This window comes from Pleurodeles waltl, chromosome 2_1, assembly GCF_031143425.1.
Source record: "Pleurodeles waltl isolate 20211129_DDA chromosome 2_1, aPleWal1.hap1.20221129, whole genome shotgun sequence".
Taxonomy (NCBI): domain Eukaryota; kingdom Metazoa; phylum Chordata; class Amphibia; order Caudata; family Salamandridae; genus Pleurodeles; species Pleurodeles waltl.
In genome coordinates, this window is record NC_090438.1 from 278,207,159 (window position 1) to 278,223,423 (window position 16,265).

At 41.0% G+C, this 16,265-nt stretch overlaps 1 protein-coding gene across 3 annotated transcripts in view; it reads right to left on the bottom strand.

The window, feature by feature from the left end:
* MCF2 (MCF.2 cell line derived transforming sequence) overlaps nt 1–16,265 on the bottom strand; it is a 795,890-nt gene that overhangs the window by 234,562 nt on the left and 545,063 nt on the right. For all 3 annotated transcript variants that reach the window (XM_069212449.1, XM_069212451.1, XM_069212450.1), the window contains one exon: nt 14,031–14,202. In XM_069212449.1, coding sequence (XP_069068550.1) covers nt 14,031–14,202 — 172 coding nt within the window. The remainder of the gene's footprint in view (nt 1–14,030; nt 14,203–16,265) is intronic.

Genomic DNA, 16,265 nt, shown 5'->3' on the forward strand with positions numbered 1-16,265 from the left:
TTGCATGTCCAGATTGCCTTTGCATAGCCAAAGTGCTCATGAGGATTCTTAATTGACCATTATCAATTAAGATGTGAGAGCTGTAGGGGAAGGAGTCAAAAAGTTTTATTTGGAGCAGGACTGCTATTGCGTCCTGCATGCTGACTCTACCTTTATTAAGCTGAGGCAGTTTATCTGTGGAGGTTGGTCAGAGGAGTGAAGGCTGCAGGTGGAGTAAAAATCATTTATGACACTGTAAGGGGAGATGGCATGGGAGAATGAGACTTATGAGAGGAGATAAGATTGTTTTGCCACATATCATTAAGGAATGTTACAATCAAACATGCTCATGAAGAGCATTTCATTTTGTCATGCACAAAAATAACAGTCATCAATACTTTTTGTGGGCAGGTTTGGATGACATAACTCATAGATAGATCAAGAAATCGGCCTTTTACGTGATATTTCCACTAATGCTTGTGTGGTTAGTTTGACATCTGTTTCATACCTTGATGGGCTCTGGGGAAAATTGGGAAGAGGTATACATTTCATGTACCAGGAAGAAGAGAAATGTATGCATTAATGACAGAAAACCGTGGCCAGGAGCTTCTCTGTCCTGGCTCCCATTTTAACGAACTGTCTCTCTCGCTCTCTGCCTCAATCAGGCTGGAACTTAACTTCCTGATGTCCAGAAAGCATTTGACGGCCTAGCTGTTTAAGCAAGCCCTTTATTAGCCTGACCCCTCTCTACTCCCTCCTGGATGTCACAGTGCTTAGAAAACCTTGGCTCTATGTATACTCCATAGGTTTTCCTAACATAACATAACATAGCATTGCATCACATAGAATAGCATGATATAACAGTGCCTATATATTATTTTTCAAAATGTCCGAAGGTCATTGTTGTTGAGAGTGTGACATTTGACACACTAATAATTTTTGGAACATGTTTTTTGCATAGAGGGCTTAGTGGAATGTTTAGGGTCTGTTAATGGCCCAAAATTCAAGAGTGCAAAATGTTAAGAGTACTTGAGCCTAGAAGGGATTACCAACATGAGGACTGCTGTCTCCCACCCCCATGCAACCATGTTGTAGAAGAGGCTATTCAATTGGCTGGGAAGGGCTGAAATAATTGGGGTAAGGCATTACAAACAACACTACTTTCTTACAGAACCACCCTTAACTTGGTCATGGTGTCACTCTGTTTGAGTGTTTAAGGAGGTGTTAACCTGGTTCACTACTTGTCCCTTGGTGGCAAATCAGTAAGCTGTAAAAGGAAAATAGGGCAACCCGCCATTGTTGGTGCCACTTGAACTACGATGTCACGCACATTTGGTCAGCTGCACTAAATTATGGGACATCTGAATCTAGAATGATTTTAAAAGCATGCTCATACCTCATGTCTTTCATACTCAATAATTCCTGAATGAGCTGACCATTGTTTGAGTCCACTCCTTCCTATTAGGGTTCCATACTATTTTTCCTGTAGCCAACACAGTCCTGAAGATGATCATGCATACTTCTGGCACTAGGAACCGAAACGTCAATAGTACTTCCACTTCTTTGTAAAGTAATATTCTGGATCGAACATCTATGAATCGCTTCCTTGACAGATTGGACTGATTCCTTATATAGAAGTGGACTGGTCATATATTGTTCTATGTTTTCCCCAAAATTCTAGAGTTATCCTTTACATATTACTGTATGATTTTTTGCTATGTACCCCCTGGTTTTCTTTTATTGTCATATAAATATTTATGACTTGCAATATGTACACCTGTTGTATCTTACTGATGTAATCTTAGATGTTTTCCTGTTATTTTGACTATCCACATCATTTTCATTATTTTGCCCAATATGGTTAATTCTATATATAACTTTTTAGGACATACAAAGGCTCCTTCGCAATGTTTTACTTTTTAGACAATAATCCCTTTGTTGGTCATTTAACCATATTTTAACCAGGAAGCTGGCAAGTTCAATGTGAAGGGTCTGATCAGACAATGTAATGACAAAAACAAAGAAAACAGTAGGAGAGTACAAGGAAAGGATAGGGCAGTACATGTCAGTTAAGAGGGTGAAATTATCACTTAGGATTTCTAATGAAGGAGATTTAGGGCCAGCTTTAAATTTTGGTGAACAGAGTATTCTCTGACAGCCTGGCAGAGTACTTAAGAGCCCCAGGTAAAGACTACTTCACCTGCCAAATTTAGAAATGACCTCCAAGCTGGTGGTCATTTATAGAGCATTGGCAGGAACTGTGGTCATTGTGGTTCCTGTCAATGCTTATTTAAGTTTGGCGCACAGCTCCATCAACGTGATGGCGCAGTCTCTCAATTTCTTTTTTCTATTTTCAAACAGGAAATCCCAAAAAGGCGAGGGGAGCACTTAGCAGTTTTCTCTGCCTCTTACTGCCAGGGTTTTCCTGGTGGAGATGGGCAGTGAAAACTGACCTGTATCACCACCCATCTAAATTAGGTGGGCAGACACAGAGGTCAGCCTCAGATGGCCCTTACTCTGTCAGACCGTCGGAGGGGTGTAATCATGTTGAGACTGAGTAGCCTCTGCCATGGTTACACCAATGGCCCGCCTGCATATAAATCTGGCGAGTCAACCATTATCTTGTCGGTAAGGATACTCTGTTGCAAAGTAGTAACCTTTTCAACTAAAATATATATATATCTGGCCCTTAGTTCGCATCAAATTACCATTGGAAGTCTACTGGTAAATGGTCTGGCCTAGTAAGGGCCATCAAAGCAAGAAAGAATGCATAGTATGTTAAGGGAGGTGGCGTTTGAAACCTCTACAATTTAAGGAGTGGTGTTGTAAAGGGGGAAGATGTTTGGTATTCTCACTGTGTGATGATATCCTTGGGAAATGTTGGGGAGTGAAATGCAGAATATGAGGCTAAATTGAAATGGAAGGCAGTAGAAAAAGCTGGCATCCCTCCTGTGTCTCCACTCACGTGCTCTTTTTTTGCATTTACTGTTATCTTACCTTGCCGAAATAAAGAAGACTCAGCACCTACCCCTGTTATATTTGATGAACTGTTTTTCCTTCACCTTCATTACTAGCTGGTGGTTTACTATTGTTTTGATTTACGATGTTACTCAAACTATTTGTGCACTTATCTTTGCTCCAAAACTATTTGAGAGAAGACACCTGCTTTAGCAACTCATCAAACATTGATCCTTTTCTACTGAGCCCATCCTGATGTCAAGTGGAGCTTTCCAGCTGCTACTCCTGCTGCCTGACCCTATGGTGGTTTGTGTCCTGTGTGGCACTTCATCTGCTGTAGCACTTCGCTTTCCAGCTGGATACTGTATTGCTGAGAGGTTGTTTCATCAAAAACTTATGGTGGAATATGTGTTCATTTCTGCCATGGTCACATTTGGTGTGTCATCTTCTGAATCTCATGTCACTGTTGAGCAATGCTGTGTAGTAGCCCTTTTATTAATTTGGGCTTACACTTTCATTACAGTTCTCATACACCACCAACGTCTTCATTTGGGAGCATTTTGTCTTACTTCCATTGACATAAAATGGGCCCATTACTTATAGAATACATATTACATGACAATATGGGCACCACGGCTTATTAATTAAAAATGCCCTTTGATGCATACACTTTACTAGTGCACCACAGTGACTCGGTTTAATCCAGATTTACTTTCTCTTTCTTGCTCTGAGCTGATGAAGAAATCTCACATCATCAACTCTTTGTATGTAGCTTAGGGCCAGATGTAGCAACTTCCGCATTTGCGATTCGGAAATTGCGAGTCTGTGCGACTCGCAATTTCCGAATCGCAAATGCGGATGCAGAACGGTGTCTCAGACACCGTCTGCGACTCGCTATGGGGTCGCAAAGACCCAGCTCATAAATATTAATGATGTGGGTCGCATTTTGCGACCCCATAGCGAGTCCCTGCACTCACAGGGATGGTGGCCTGCTGAAGACAGCAGACCTCCATGTCTGTGACTGCTTTTTAAATAAAGCAGTTTTTTTATTTTTATTTTGCAGCCAGTTTTCCTTAAACGAAAACGAGTTGCAAAATAAAAAAAATAACAAAACCATTTGGTTTTGTTTTTTCAGAGTAGGCAGTGGTCCATTGGACCACTGCCTTCTCTGAAAAAACCTTTTGGGCAACATTCACAAAGGGGAAGGGGTCCCATGGGGACCCCTTCCCTTTTGCGAATGAGTTACCACCAGTGTGACACTGGTGGTAACTGCGAATTGCTTTGCGACCGCATTCGCTGTCACAAAGCAATTCTGCATTGCGATGCGAGTCGAAAATAGGAAGGGGACACCCCTTCCTATTTGCGAGTCGCATTCACAAATTGTGAGTCGGTACCGACTCGCAAATTGTGAATGTGCATCGCAGAAGGCTTTTTGCATGGCGCAAACTGCGATTTTCGCAGTTTGCACCATGCAAACAGCTTACTACATCTGGCCCATAGTTCTTTATTGGAATGTATGGTAATTGTTCTTGAAAGGTGCTTCTGTTGAAGAACAGCTCGTGGGCCCTTTGTTTCATGTAACATGATCTGTCATGCAACATTAAACTGTGGTACAGATCTACGTGAGTCTTGGAATTTTGAACACTATAGTTCTTCTAAAATTGTGTGTATAAGGGGGTCACTGCTTTTTGTATTTAATACCTATTGCAATATTACTGGTATATTCTGTAACATGGAAAGTGTCAATCCTCCACTGCCCTTTCTCCAACCACCTTGTGATCCACCAATTAAATGGAAGCCATATTTTAGTGCCTTTACCATTTATTTAGGTGTTATGGGTGGAGCAAAGTAGAAGGCAAATAGGAAGAAATTTATTAAATTCATAGTTAGGTTTTGGACAAGAGACAATGACCCTACATTAGCCCTATGTAAAACCAATTATAGCTGAATATCAAGATCAGGTAAAGAGACCTTTAAACTCATTTTGATGCACAACTGAGCTCATTTGGAATCTCTCATTTTTTACAGCACTACAGCAGGTGGAATCCATAGATTACTAGGCAGCATTTCATATGTTCATCACTGAGAGACAACTGGGGGATTTTACTCAACAGCTTCTTAAGAAGACGAGTTGGAAATAAAATAGTAAAGTATTTTGTGGTTACTGATGTTTCAATTGAGTGTGTAGACCCACATAGTGATATTGGTGCAAATTATCATGTATTTAATTTGTTAATTGATTCCAGAAACAATTACCATGATCTCCCAGGTGCTTTTTTATGAAACGTATGAAGAAATAAATTAGAACTTTCTTATAATGCATCTGTGGCATACAGAGACTAAAAGTACATTTGTTCATGCTGAATTTGAATTGAAAATGTATGCGTCCAAGAAAGAAGTAAATATTTAGGGGTGCATCATGAAGAGTTATTCATAATGGTTTAAAATGTAGTGCCAAGGCACAGGTATTCGACATCTGTGAAGAATTAAAAGGTTCAAATACAAAATCAAGGTAGACAAACATTCTAAGCTAGTCTTGCACCAGATGAGACCTACTTTTTGGTGTAACAGAAAGCCTTCATATAAGTGAGGAGTGCTTAACTGAAGCTGCAGAGTCAACATTATGGTCATCCCCTTAGGTGATAGCATGAAAGAAAAATGGTAAATTTATGGTAGACATCATTTTTCAAGTCTAGACAAGAAATTTGGGTAGATTATCACTTGCTACTGTGACATATTATCATCAATGGCAAGGTCAACATGGTTCTCTACACTTGATTTTACCATCAGATTGAAGTGGAAACAGAATAACACTGTTATGTCACATTTGTGTCTCTGTTAGGATCTGTATAATTTTGTAGAAGGTCATTTGAATTACCATCATTGCATCTGTTTTTCAAAGGATTATTGGCCTCATTATGAGTCTGGCGGTCCGAGACCACCAGACTTGCGGTGACAGTTGGACTGCCGCACGCCAGGCAGTCTCACAACCACATTACAACACTGGTGGGCGAACCTGCCAGGGGACCTCCATCACCACTTGAAATGTAATTCCCGATAAGTAGATGGCGGTTTGAATTGTGCTCTGCCATGGCGCCACTGAACTCAGTGCCGCCGTGCTGATTACAACTCAACTTTCCACCAGCCTTTCTATGGCAGTCACCCTGCCATGGAAAGGCTGGCGGAAAGCCAGTGCCTGCTTTGCAGACAGTGCACATTCTGAGGGTGCTGGTGTTCCCTTAAGGGAGCAGAGACCAATACTATAGCACTGTTCCCTCTGGGCTGGCTGGTGGGAACGTCATAATACAATGTTCCCGTCGGAAAGCCCGGCGTGAACATTGTAATACAACTGAGGGGGAAGCCACTGGCATGACGGTAGCATCCTCCCGGCAGCATTGGTGAACCCGTGGTGGTACTGCCAAAGTCATAATCAGGCCCAATGTTTCAGAATTTACAATGAGTTGCTAGGCTGGGCATTTTTCAGGATGACATCTTCATCCAAATTTTAGAAAATGTTTTGGAAATTCCTCAAGAAATGTGGTTTACAACTAAATAGGAATTTTGAAAAGGGCAGACTATTTGATGAAAAAAAAAATCTGTGTTTGTGTTGGGTGAAGATGAAGAAAATATTTTTCAGTTGCTGAAGAAAGAAAATGTGTCAATACCTGGTTTTGAGTACAGAAAATTATGGCACGCTTAGATGCAGTCAGTTAGTTATCAAGAACACATTTTTAGAATATTGAACAGGCAGTAAAGATGTTTAAGAATTTCATATGGTGTAGGAGATTCAAAATTAGTATAGATCTTAAACCTTTAATATTTATTCAAAATGAAAAGGTAGTTAGAAACTCTACACCCAGAATAGCTTGGTCATCAAAATATTTAAAATATCATTTTGACGCACAGTTTATTCCAGGTCGCTAGAATGCTTATGGACAACTGTCAAAGTTACCAGTTAAGAATGGGGAGGAGTAATGAGTCTTAAATGGTTTTGACGACAAGAGAAATTCGAGAGGTATAACAAAAAGTGTGAGTGAATGGACTTTTTCATGGCATTTGATTTGCAGCAAGTTCAGTATAAGTGGTTGGCCGTGTGAAAGAAATGTATAGCAGAGTACTCAACCAAACGTTAAAATGAAAGATGAGTTCACAATTGAAAAAAGTATTATTTTAAGAGATGACACACCTTTACCTCTATGGAAATGAAGACAAAAACCATGGCAGAGGACATGAGGTGCATCTGGTAGACCATTGATAAACACTGAATTTGATCTAAATTCTTGTTGCAGGATGTGATCTCTGACATGTAAGAAAGGGTCAAGTTATATGTTATGTGTTCCAACACTGTTAAGCTTTTCAGGACTAGTGTCGCACCTGTCACGTGAAACTGAATCATTCTGTTGCTAACCTTCTACATGATTGAAACCTATACCCCATACCATGTGGTGTAGACTCTGCTATATATTAGAATTTTGTGGCCAGTGAGTTAGTTCACATACTTACAGAGGACATATTCTAGTATTCTTTGTCACTATTGTCGATTTTGAATGGAGAGCTAGAGGTGCTCCTTCAGGTGTGGTGTGATGTGATGTCAGTGTGGTGTGGGAGGTTGAGAGTAATTCTGGTTGCAGAGTACTGAATGGTCTGCAGCCTTCTGGTGAGACTTTTGTTGATCCTAGCATAGAAGGTGTTCCTGTAGTACAGCTTGCTTATGACCAGGGCATGCTTGACTGTTTTCCTAGTGCTGATTGGGAGCCATTTGAAAATGTTCCTCAGCATCTTCAGGGTATGGAAGCATGAGGCAGTGACTGCATTGACTTGGCAAGTTATGTTGAGTTTGTTGTTGATTTTGATTCTGAGGTTCTTGGCATGTAAGTGGAAGAGGGGGGTGGGGTTGTTTCAGTCCTAGCCCGGTTGGCCAACAGGTGGCATCTGCCAGTGATGCGCTCTTCCTGAAAATCATGATTTTGGTCAAGTCAGTGTTAAGCTATAGACAGTTGATATTCATCCAGTGGCAATTTCAGTTATGCAGCACTGAACTTGATCCGGGTACTGGCAATCTTGTACTTCAAGGATACAATGAGTTGTGTGTCATTGACGTAGAAGAGGATGTTGATTATCGTAAGAGTGGACATTGCAGGCTAGAGGGCTAATTGGGTTAGACTCAGACTTCTAAAGCCTTCGATGAGTGCTCTTGAGTTGGAGCCGGCGTGGTCTTCCAGGTGGAATTTCAGGCCTCCAAGTAAGATGTATTTGCTAGCATCGAGGGCGAGTGGTGTGACAAAGTCCATGATGGCATCGCTGAAGTTGCTGCACGGTCACTATGGTCTGCTGATGAAAGTGCAATGTAGGATGAAGATAGCTGTGATAAGGAGCTTGAATGACAGGTGTTTCATATAGGAGGATGACAAACCTGTGGTTGTGGAACAGCTGATGGTGTTCTTATGAATGATGGCGATTCTGCCTTTGGGCTTGTGAAGTCTGTCTTGCCTCTCAATCTTGTAGCCAGAGGGGATGGCTGTGGTGATGTCTTGGGTCAATGTAGGGTTTAGCCATGTTTACACGTGAAACAATTGGTCATTGGCAGTGTCGTGCAGCAGATTCCAGATCTGTGTGGTGTGTTTTATGAGTGAGCAGCTGTTGAGCATGCATGTAAATGCGGAATGTTGTGTGGGTGATTGCAAGACTGTGTGAGTGTCAGTGAGTGGGGTGTTGGGTGTTGTTCGTGCACCGAGTGTTGAGTGTGGGTAGGAGCAAGAACACTTGCAGCAAGGAGGAGAATGCTCCCTTGGTGTTGTGTGGTGAGGCAAGGTAGCAGTTTGTGGAGCAGCAGCCAGGGTTGAGGGCCCAAAAGGTCACAGCTTGGTAGCAGCTGGAGGGGAGGAGACCAGAGTGCCTGGTGTTTTGGAGTGGTCCGGGAGTTGTCCAGACATGGACGGGCACAGACATGTCCTCTGTGTGCGTCCACACTGTGGCAGCCATTAAGTAGGTCCTTGGATGGGAGAGAAATGATGCACCTTTCCTGTGCAAATGGACGATGGGAAATTCAGTGATGTCACTTCCTGTGCACATGAATGATGGGAAATCCAGTGATGTTACATCCTGTACAGATGGATGATGGAAACGACTCCTCTTGCTTGGTTTCTTCTTTTAAAAACAGTTTTGGTGGGAAGCCAATGATGTCACTTCCTGTGCAGATGGATGATGGGAAATCCAATTACATCAGTTCCTGTGCAGATGGATGATGGGAAATCCAGTGATGTCACTTCCTGTGCAGAAGGATGATGGAAATGACTCCTCGTTTGATGTCTTCATTTAAACTTTCTGACAATTCACATTTACATCACCTGAAGGTGCCAGACACTGGTGGTGCAGAAGGCGTGGGAAAGTACCCAAACCACTCCCATTTTCTTAGAATGTGTGACTTTTTAGCATATTCTTTGAAAGATGACTAGTGGATTCTACCTTTACTTTAAGAAACAAGCACTGGCAAAGCAAATACGTCTGATTTAATTTGATAATGTCTGCTAACCGCATTGCACATGCCTGTGTCTTCAAGGATTAGCACATTAAAGACAGATCTACTGTTTTTGCCTATGCTGGTTGGTATAAATGTGATTGTGCAAAGGCACAGCATCAGCTGTCTCAGAACTCGAAGCAAGACATCCTCACCAGGAGAGGCCTCAATACCCTACAACTGAGTTCATGAAATAGCAGAGGAAATGGCACAGGGGTCAATGATGTGCAAAGAATGGCATGAATTAGGCATGTATCAAAAAAGAGTGACCTTCAAATAAGACAATTGAGGAAATAATACTGAATTTGTCTGCAGTACAAAGAAAAAAGAATTTGCTACCTGTATAGGAGTTGTATATGGGACTGCTCATTATCGCCATGAATTGTTTTTTTTAATGTTTACATTTTCTATAAGTAGTTTTCTTGCCCCCTTCTGACCTAAATTATTAGCATAAGACATTTGGAGATTCACTTTTGAGTTGACGACTCTGAACACCTGTACTGTGAGGGTTCAGCACACAAAGGTTACAATCCAGCACTTTCATTTAAAAACAAAATGGTTTTTGGGAGCTGTAGTCTTTTGTTACTTCAATCGACCCAAATGGACTCACACACATCAAAACAATAAGTTATAATAGAAAAGGCCATGAAAGTATGTACTTGTTAATATGCTCTCTCTCAAGTTATGTTGAATTTGTATATTTATCTCTTCTTCCGATTAGATTTCAATTTACGGTTATACTTTGAGAATTACTATTCAGAAGGATTTCCACATTTGGTAGGGGCACCATTCTGGTGATATCTGTTGTCATTGCTCTCCCGATAATACATCTCTATTGACACGCCCCGTGATGTTCAAGATGGGTGGTAAACCTCAGAATCTGTTCTTGAAAGGATTTACAGCATAGGAGCTGGAGGCGTGGGTGTGGTGGGGAGTGATGGAGTTCACAAGGTGAATGAGCAAAAAAAATGCCTTTAGAATGTGCTTTTATCCCATCGTGTTTGCTGTGCGTTCAAAGACAGGGGCCAGGCTATGCCTTCCGACCAATTGCTGCTTAGTCTTAACATGGAGATTGGTGTTTACTTTACTTCTTCTGACTGCAAAATAAGAGGACTTTGTAAAGTCAACTATATATGGCAAGCTTTCTGGGGTAGGAGGGCTATAGGATGTCAGTTGTTTCCTAACAATAAAATGCAAATACCTTTAGATGAACTGTACAACTATTTCAAAATATATCATGTTAGGTAAGCACTTTTAAATGTAATTCTAAAGTGTGATGGAAATAACAATTTTAATAGGAGCAAAACAAATGACACTTTACTTGATTATGTGGAAATATTGAATATTTGTTGAAACCTGTTTTCCACACATTCTAGTTTGTGCACAATCTAGTTGTATCAGTATAACTGCATGTCAGTGCAAATCTTTAGGTCATTTCAATGGCAGTGTTCTACCACCCCATTCTTTAACGATATATTTGCAACAGTGTGGTCCCAGATGCAGCACTGCCTACATATCACACCTTTACCACTCTCCTGCTGAATTGCGGTGTACTTGTTCTTTGTGAAACACCTGAATCTTTCACAGTCCCTATAACTTTAGTGATGTAACATTGATGGCAGAACTCCCACTCTGAAAGTTGTTCCAGCACAACTGAATTGTAGTAGTGCTGGATGCTGTGCTCACTCAATGAATGAAGGGACAGGAGTGACAATGTTTTTTGGAATTGCCTCTATTCTATGGAAGTAGCTATGTCCAGCCTTAAATCACTCAAACAGCTAGGCCACTAGAGAAAAATGGTCACAGGCCCATAAAGGCAGATTTTTAGGTTGTCTGCAACAGTGCATGCGCAGCTTGCACAAGCGCTCTCACTTGCGAGGGGTATTGTGTACAATATGGGGCTTGCAGCCAACCCACTGCTTACCATTCATTGGCTTAGTTGTCATTCTACTTTGCTACCTCTTAATTGGCCAGTGTGTGGCTCGGATTAATTTCCTATTTCTTCTGTGGCGCAAGGACCAAGCACAGATTGATTCATCCTGATTAATGTCCCTCCACTGATCATGCTGTTATTCTGGTACTGTTTCTGTGTGTTTTTCATTATCCCTCTCCCCACACACTGTTTTTTTCTTTGTGCTTCTCTATTGTTGTTCGCGTTTATCTCTCCAACCTGCCTGTTCAAGTGTCTTTATATTGTTCAGGTTTCATTATCGCTCCCCTCCCATCCCTTGTTTGTGTTGCTTTATCACTCCCCCTGCTCCTTTTAATGTTGCTTTACCTCCTCCAACCGTGCTGTTATCTGTGTTGATTAATAAACTCCCACCACCTGCTGTTTGTATTTGCTTATCCTCATCCCACTCTCCTTGTTTCTCTTTGCTTTTTATTAGGATATTTCTCATGTGCTTCAAGTCCCTTGATGTGCTTATTTTCATTTCTACTGGTCCTGTGCCTTCATATGAATGCTTTCAAGCCAGATACATTTAGCACGCATATGCGCATGCTGCATTGCGACTGAGACCTGGTGTTTTTCATCGTGACTGCCTGCTACAGTCACCAAGACTAATGCTGCATCCTTTTTCCAATGTTTAGAGGCTTTGTTGCCTGAGAAATAAGGTTCTTGCTGATACTATTCCTGATCACAATGTATTTCATTTCTGTACATTGAAACGAATGTCGCAATCGCAGCCTGGTGCAGCAAGCGTTCATCTGGTTGTGCTAGGGCTCTGAAAGTATGGATCAGTTTCCCTCTGCAGTGCATCGCCTCGCTGGGAGACTGGGTTGTTCCTCAGACATGTTGTTGTGGCATCTTTAAAGAATCACGTTCAGGAAGTTATTTAATCATAAACTTGCATCCCATTGTAGGTTGTTATTAAAGAGTGCCATCGATTTAATAACTATGTCTCTGGATAGAGTGAAGGGCAGGGAAGATATTATGATGGTGACATGCAGCTGAATTCATTTGCTTATAAGACATCTCTTTTGAAGCTATGGCATATAACAATGTGCACCTGAAATATACTTTTGGCAGTCAAGATGGCGCAGGTGTGAGTGCTGTGGTCAAGAGTGCAGCACGTCACCAGTTCGAATTCCAACGCTGCCAGTGTCACATTTTTCCCTGTTTGTTATTGTTAATGCGTGTTTTATTTTGGTCACATGGGTCAGCAAACACATATCTTTAAATTTTATCCGACACTTGTACCAAGCATTCTTAAGATGTAGATTCTCTATGTCCATTTCTTTACGTTCTCACACAATAACGGAAGGCGCACTGCTTTTAAATTTGTTGTTAGTTTCAGGCTTCCATAAGAAGCCATATGGCTTACTGGTTTAAAAACTGAATTTTTGGTTCTGGGATTTTCACAGTTCATATGCTTTAACTTTTTATTTAAAAATTGAGTACTCTCATCAGGGAATTTAAGACATTCTGTCGTTGTGTCTTTTAGACAGAATATTTGATTATTGTTCCTTCATGTGCTTTGTTATATAATTTCACATTAAATTTATTACCAATTTCAGCTGGATATTCTTACTGAAGGTAACTCACTTTCACACTTCTGCAATTTCATTTTTTTAAATCTATTGATTCATACTGGATTGGCTAAAAAAAAAAATATGTGCCCATGTCATTTCCTATGAGTGTGCACACACCTGTGCATATCTCATCATGTAAGTGGGTGCTTAAGAAAATATGCTTCGGGCATGCCTTGACATACAACAGTGGAAAAAATGCTTTTTGCCGATTCTGTACAACATTGCCAAAAACACTGGCAAAACCATTAGTCCTCAAAGGCAATACCTATTGACTTTGTCAATGCTTGTTTTTCCAAATTAAATTTTATATCAAGCCTTTTGAACTTTACTTCATTGGTATTCTTGGAGCCACTCACGCACTTACTGTGAGTGTCCTTGGAGGTTAGTCAAATTTTTTCATGCTAATCACATGAAAGAATTTGCATGTTTTGCCTTTCAGCAAAAAGTTCCACTGTTTTTTCAGTAGAGGGCACAATACTGAATGTGCTTATCCACAGAAAAAAACTCAAATGGATAATGATAAAATCAATATATTTAACTTGTTTTGATTTACCACTTACTATCACCCTTTTCCATTTGAAGTGTTCTGAAGAATAGCCATTATAACAAGAATTACATTAGTAAATTCATGCCATTTAAAGCATTGGCTACTTCTCCTTTTGAGACGTAAGAAAACAATTCCATGAAAGGTAAATATTCAACTTGATTTACACACAGAATATAAACTTTGCCAATTCAAAATTAAAAAAAAGTAACTTGGGGTTTTGATGTGCAAGTGCATCATGAAGCTATAAATAGATGTTTGTAAGTACTCAACAGAATTGTCCAAAATTATCTTTTAACGGGCAACTGTGGGATGGCAAGGTTCAGCATTAGCATCTCTGTTTGCTGACATAGAGAATATTGTGACAGTTGCAAGGAGCTTAAGGTGGATGAGGTTTAATAAAGTGCTCCTGGTACAACCAGCAACCTACAGCGAGTGAGGGTTCATGAGATCGAACTCCAGAGCAACCACAAGCAGAAATACCGCAAATCCATTCCTTACCGTGCTTGGGCGAGAATATCGGAGACCTGGCTCTCGGTTGGCTTTCTGGTCGCGGTGCCACAAGCTGGACTGGCCTCACGTGTTTGTCTGCCTGTCTTTTCAGAAAGGCCTGCCGATTCTCAAACATACCTCGGACATTTTCAAGTTTTATGTAAACGGCTTGAGTTTGAGCCTGTAAATGAATTATAATAAACATTAAGCAAACTTTAATGTATATATTCCTGAAAATAAAATTGCTAAAATGCCTATGCATTAAATAGACTCATTCTCACAAACAAGGTATTTGTAGAGGTACTGTTTTGCTTATGGATTATGTTTGAATCGCTCCATACTCAACCAGCACCCTATACACAAGCTGAGTTGTGGAAATGACGAAAAATGGTATGCCCTGGCCACAAACAAGCTCGAGCTCAACACTTAGAAGACTATAAATGGTCCCAACACCGAGCACAGGACATCATGGTTAGAGAGACCCACCACTGCATGCTCTTACTGCTGACACCAACAGGTGTAGCTGTGATAACGAAGCCGTGGATGGTGAGTGATTAATTTGAAGTTTCTTTAAATAGAGAGGAGGTGAATCAACAATGTGTTTACGTGTCGCTATTATTTTAATAAACTAGAAAATAGCTGCATTCACACCGCACATTGGCTCTCCACCACAAGTGCCACATGTAGGAACCTCTCTTGAGGGTCAATGACACCGGCAATTAACAAAAGAGAGAGCCTGCAAGAGGAGTACCAGCGCTTCTTCTAAAGCAGCCCTGTCCAGGAAGGAAACAGGAAGCATAAGGAGACCCAGAAGAGGAGGCGGCCAGCAGGAGAAAGAGATCTTGGAACATGCTGAGCCATGGGATATAACTGGCAAGCAGAGTGAAAGAAAACAAGGAAATAGGCATAGGGAAACTGGCATTCCACTCAATTGGTCCTGGGCAGATGAGGTATCATGGCGAGAGAGGCGGACTCCCATGATGCGGAAAAAAAGGGCAAAGAAGGGAATTCTGGAAGGGATGGCCAGCAATGATGACTGTGAGGGAGGGACCTTCCAGCACTAGAGCAACTGATCTACAACTGCATTTGTGTGGTCGACTCCAAAAACAAGGACTCTTAAGTCAGAAGGTATTAACAACGAAGCCTTCCAAATTATTTTTTTGGACGTCAGATTTATATTGATTTGGTATCAACTAGAGTAAAGAGTTTGCAACATAATGCAAAAGAGGGCATGCTCAAGAGTCTGCTAGAAAATCTGAAGATTTTAATTCTTTATGATGATTTCAAGGCCTAAACAAGTGAACATGATTTAATTGGTAAAAAGTATTTGAGAAGAACCTAGAGTTAGATTACTTTACAATGTAGAAGGGAACATTAGGACTTTTAACAAAGATGGTGAATTTTCGGGCAAGTGCGATTTGAAAATGGGGGAGACCACCATTTTAAAGAAATTCATCCTAAACTCACGGCCATCGATCCGTGTGTGAGAGCGTGTTTCTATGACTTTGTTGACATAATTTTCATCATATATCACATCACCCATAACTTGAAGGGTGCCACTCAAAGACTGTTAAAGAACGATCCGAAATCAACGAATTAATGTGAAATAGAAAGTTTACTCTTTCAGCACAGTGCCATGCACGTGTTTGCATTCAGTTCGGCTGGCAACTGACTCCCAGAATTTACATATCCCAAAGCATCTCAGACTGGCCTGTGCACAGAACGCTATTCAAGCATATACAACCTAGGTATATAATAATTTAAAGTAACACAGAAGATGGGAGGGAGAACAAATGTAGCATGATACATCGCTATGCTGAGTGGGCCCGGGACAGGTGGCCAGGTCATCAACTTTGTTAGCTTCTGTGTCGCTGCTGATCCTGTACTCCCACTCACTTCTCCCTGCCTCTGGTGGAAGATGTAGGTGAGAGCCACTGCTTCCATGCCTCCTCTTTTCACACTTCATGCAGGTAACTGCTGCAGCGAATATGCCTTTACTGTGTCACAAGTGAATTTAAAGGCCGATATAATGTAGCAGTGATCCCAATGAAAGAGTAATAGTGCCTGTAGACCAAAGACAGCTGAATAATGTCTTCGTAAATAGGAATCTTCTGCCTAACATTGAAGCTATAATGCGTATTCAGCACTTTACATTTATCCTCGTTATTATAATGTGGCTGTACCCCATCCTCCAAACATATGATGCTGTAGGAAAGTGGAGTTTTGTATTATATATTGAGGTTG